The sequence below is a fragment of the Apium graveolens genome, chromosome 5, assembly GCF_009905375.1.
Source record: "Apium graveolens cultivar Ventura chromosome 5, ASM990537v1, whole genome shotgun sequence".
Lineage (NCBI taxonomy): Eukaryota > Viridiplantae > Streptophyta > Magnoliopsida > Apiales > Apiaceae > Apium > Apium graveolens.
The window spans coordinates 49,482,139-49,487,134 of record NC_133651.1 but is presented as its reverse complement, the minus strand read 5'-3'; the positions used below and the strand labels follow the sequence as shown (position 1 = coordinate 49,487,134).

General features: G+C 33.1%; 1 protein-coding gene across 2 annotated transcripts; it reads left to right on the top strand.

Moving 5' to 3' along the window:
• Positions 1–367: 367 nt before the first annotated feature.
• On the top strand, positions 368–4,596 carry LOC141662008 (uncharacterized). 2 transcript variants are annotated; one of them, XR_012550206.1, is made up of 7 exons: positions 368–521; positions 775–868; positions 1,584–1,620; positions 1,886–1,981; positions 2,307–2,779; positions 3,523–3,613; positions 4,305–4,596. XR_012550206.1 is itself a non-coding variant. In XM_074469055.1 (5 exons), the coding sequence occupies exons 2-5, from the start codon at positions 807–809 to the stop codon at positions 2,505–2,507; spliced, it is 396 nt and encodes a 131-aa protein (XP_074325156.1). In that variant the 5' UTR covers positions 368–521; positions 775–806; the 3' UTR covers positions 2,508–3,320. The 2 variants fall into 2 exon arrangements, 1 of the variants encoding a protein (XP_074325156.1); XM_074469055.1 differs by lacking the exons at positions 3,523–3,613; positions 4,305–4,596 and having other exon boundaries at positions 2,307–3,320.
• Positions 4,597–4,996: the final 400 nt, after the last annotated feature.

The window sequence follows — 4,996 nt, the reverse complement described above, 5'->3', positions numbered from 1 at the left end:
ATTCAAACCCAGCGCCCATTTTTTTGGTAAAAGGCCGCCTGTTTTCAGCCTACTAAAACCAAAGAGTCTCAATCTCATTACTCTCTCACATTCTTTTGCTCTCTCCCCCTTCTGTGCTCTCTCCAATCTCTTTACTCTTTCTCTCTCGATCTCTATCTATTATTTCTCTATCTACTCGCTATAACTTGGACTTTCTAGTTAATAATTAGGTATTTATATTTGAACCTAGGGTTCAATTGATTTCAATATCAAATTAGGGCTCAACTGAATATCAATTGATTTCTAATTATTGGTTATTTTGTGTGTATCTGTGTTATTGTGCCAAACTGATTTTTTGTGTTTAATTGAAGCAGCCGAACAAGATGTCGCAAACAAGAGACGATCTTAGTGCACTATTCTTTCATCACCGAAGCCAATCCGTTGGTCGACAGATTTTACCTGGTGAAGAACGAAGATTTAATTTATAGATCTCAAAGAGATTCCACTGAAATCAGATCGATTTTCGGTTTCGAAACACACAGGTATTGAAAGAATAACAAGTAACATGACCATACTAATGTGAATTTTGGTTTGGTGTTGTTTTTTGATGAATACATTGCTCCGCTTACACCTTGTGACACTCTCGGTGATTCTCTACTGCGGCGAGTTGTTTTATTGATGGATTCAAGGCCTATTTGTTATCTGATTTACTAAATTAGTTTTAGTGATTGTTAATTGCCATTTTTATTACGACTTGATTGATCACGGATTTGATTCAGATAGATTTTTTGTTAGAGTTTCGGGATTGTTAATTCTCTGGAAGGGTGATGTATGTGTTAGTTAAGGGTGATGGAGCAACACCGCTAAAGAAATCACCCCTGTTGTCAAGGTATAAATTATGTCTTTTTGAAAGTTGTGATTCTGTTCTTAACGTGTGCGTTAATATTGCTATTTATCTTTTTGTACCATTCTCTGTATCTTTTTTATTATGTGTACATATTCGTTTGCTGTACTTTGTTTCTTTTCTATCAGAATCCTAATAGCTTTTATAACATAAACAAGATATATATGATGTAGCAGCTACCATTTACTAAAGTTTAAGGTACAGTTGCCTTCTCAATTTCTATTGTAAACCCTATATTAGTTTGCTACATGTCTAGCCTCTTTCATTCAAGATACATTACAACAAATTATACCATGGTTGGGTACAATGTAACAAGGTGTTATACTTCTGTGCAATTGATTCACCATCAAATTAAAATGTATTTTTAATTTATGGGTACTTAACTTGCAATATGTCAATACTCACTTATGTAGAGAGTCGTGGTACACTTTTTTAATCATATCATTATCTTAGTTGCAAAAGAAGGTTAGAGACTTGTTATCGTTGAAGGCTGCATCTTTATTTTGGCTTCAATCTTTATTGGACGTATAAGTAAAAGGTTACAATAGAACTCATATTAAACTTAATTTTGTAAAAAACTTTGCAAATTAGGCGTCTTTCATACCTTGTTCTCACTTCTTTCTTTCTTCTCACATATTCTTTTGAATTGTAAGTTTCACTAATATTTGATCTATGAATTGGCCATGCTTATTGCTGGTAGGATTTTCCTTGGTTATGGCGTTGGATTTCCTAATCAGGTACATCAGTTATTTAACTCATTTTTACTTTTTATGTTTTTAATTTTAGAAACATCAACCCTGCGGTGTATTAAAATACACTTTTTATATTTTTATATAGGCCGTTTTTGTAAAAAACAGAGATGCATTTATACTTTTTATATTTTTATAATTTTTATATTTTAATCAGAGATGCTGATTATTCTACGAGTATAGACATTATAACTCACATTAACAACTTTTTTACTAAAAGATGATCTGATCTATTCCCCAACTTTATTTTCAGGGATCAAATGTTCTCGATATTAATTGGCTTGCCTATTCTGGTGTGCGACTTACTACGACTCTAGCACTCTTCTGTTCAAATACTGGGCTGCAAAAGGTATATTCGAACTTAGAAGTTATGGCAATCTACTTGCATTGTGCTATTGTTAAGCTAAATGGGTTGAGACCCTTGATTATAGTATTAGACTATTTGTTCAAACAAATTGATCATAATTTAGACCCTTCTGTTATAAGTTTAGCATGTTTCTATTTTACTCCATTTTACTGACAGTGTTATATTCAGACTTTTTAGCATTGTGCCGTAATAACACAATTGTTCATACAGTATGAATGTTTATTGAGAGATTGTTTGAAGTTCAAACCTATTTATCCTTCATGTATACCATCAAGTTTTTTACTAATTAATCTATACAACTTTGTAGAATGACAAAAGGGAAAGGGTGGTGAAAGCAAGTCGAGATATTACCATCAATAGCATAAAGGTTATATTTCAGGTGCACAGGTATGGTCATGTATTTTTGCATGGTCATTACCAAGTTTCAGCAGTTTACTGGTCTTTACACTTGTCTTTATTTGTTGATTTTTTTTTCTTTTTTCTGTTCATGCAAGTATATTTAGGATAATTTGGATACACTATATCTGAGCACACTCTTCCTTCAGATATATACCGTCACAGCAATCCTGTCATTAGAATTATGTAGTATTCTGATAATTTCATAGACATGTAGGCTGATATTTTCCAGATACGTAACCGTGTGGCAGATATCTAGTTTTTTGCAGTCCATAATTTTTGCTGTTTAATAATATATATGTATGGTGGAAACCTCAACGTCTCGTGTTAGCACAGCTTCTAAGCCTTTCCTTGGTGTTCTGGATCTTAGAGTTGTTTGACACGGTAAGCACTGTCTAGTAAGTGTTATTATTATTGTTTTTCTTAATATACATGAATGTTAACATAGAAACCAACTCGTAAGAAACCAGGACTGTCTAGTAAGTTGTGTTATTTATTGGCTGGAGTAGGGGGTGTTTTATTGGTGTTCTCTCGGGTGGGTCTATTATATGTTATGGGTTTGTGGTTTTGCTCTGATGATTTTTTTGTGCTGTTAATCCAGTATTGTACTTGTCTGGATTGAGTATTAGGAGTTGGGTTTAGGGTGAGGGGTTGCATCTCTGTGTTTTCGAAGGGGAAGGGGGGTACAATTCTGGATTTTTTGTTTTTGGGATCATTTATTTCATTCAGGGGTGGGTGGTATTTTTGTGGGTGGATTTCTTTCTCTGTGCAGATTTTATTTCCGTCTAAATGTCCTGGTCTTTGTGGATAATTGGCGTGTACAGTCTGGTAGTTGCTTTACCACAATGTTACATTTACATATTGAATTTGGTTGAATGCTTTTTCTAACTTCATGATGACCTTCCTATTCCGTTACTTTTATAGCTGCCTCTGTCAGACTACTATCATGAATGCTAAATTTGTATGTTGAGAGATGCTTTTTTACCATTTGTCTCATGTACAAACTATCATATTATAGGTATAAATATGCTATTATTAATGAAGTCGTTTGTTTGTATTTTGGAGTTTTGCTTATTTACATTTTCACATTCCCAATTACCTACCTTTTTTCTGTCATCTTTCTTTAGGTTTGTGGAGATAGATGGTAGTAAAGGGTTTGACAGAGTAAGGTGGACTGAAATTGGAAAGAAGTATTTCGAACTAACCCATTTCGAGGAGGTATGATAGAACATTTTATGATAATTTTCTTGTATCGATTTCGTGGTAAACAGTACAATGCTTTAGTTGTGGCTTGTTCAGGTACATACTAAGTAGGTATGTTTATGACTTCCTCTGAAACTAGAATAAAACAATGTGAAACTAGAATAAAACAAGTTCAAGTGTATTAATTCAAGGTTTTAATGGGAGTTCTTACAATGTTTTAAGTTACTAGTTCTCCTAAAACCTCACGGTGTTAGTAATTGGACTTGCCAGGATCATATCTCGTATAATTAACACTAAGCATTACTGCTCATGTGAGAGTTAAGCGAGCTGATAACAAGCACTTGATAAACAGCTCTAGCTCTGTTAATTAGCTTACCTACATTTTTTTAAACATATTTACTTGGGGATAAGGACAATTGTTTTGTTCCTATATAATTTTTCTTAATACAGTTCTGCATCTTTGTGGCTTCCAATTAAAATATAGGTATTTTATTGACTAACAACGTCATTTCAAAAAACTGTAAATCAATTATGTTCTTGCATATAATTCTCAATTTAGGATGCTATTTTATAGCAGTACAAATATTCAAATAACAATGATCTAAGAATAATTTTTTAATAAGTATTTTCTACAGGCCTTTTGATATGGTATTCAAGATTTGCAGTTTTGATTTCTTTCATGCAAATAACTTAGTTAATATTTCAGGGAACAAAGAAGACTTACAAGAGAAAGCTTCACGTGTATAAAAAGGGAAACACCCGTGTGGAGTCGAGGAGAAAGTGAAGCAAATTTAAGCATTAGGGTCTAGTAGTATTTTTTAAAATTTATAATCTTGGGCTGTTGTTAAGTGAAAAATGTGAACTAGTTTATAGTTAGCTTGGACGTTTAATTTGGTTGTATATTTGGATGTTTAATCTTTGGGTTGGATGCATTATTTTATAGTTATGAAATTGTATAATTGGGATTTTTCAGTTTACATAATAAGCATTTCAATTTGTTTGTGCTAAAGTATTACAATAGCCTCGTAAACTGTTACCATATTATGTTTAAAACATTTTATTAGACTAGTTATAATGTTACAACAGCTTTTCCAAGTGATACATTAGGTTCTATGGGTCCACTTGCCACGTCATCAAGACAACTCAGCACTATGGGCCCTACACTTGCCATGTCAACTAGTGGGTCCCACTGTGGGGCCCATTTTTAAAAACATTTCAAAACTCTAAGGTAACAAAAAAACAAGTTACAACTGATCTTTCATTATGTTGCATAAGCAAGCTAAGGCAACAGATAAACAAGTTAAAATACGATGTTGCCTTAGGCACCAAAGATGTTACCTTAGACGCCTAAGGCAACATGGAAAAACCTATCTTTAAGAAAATGTTACCTTAGCTTAA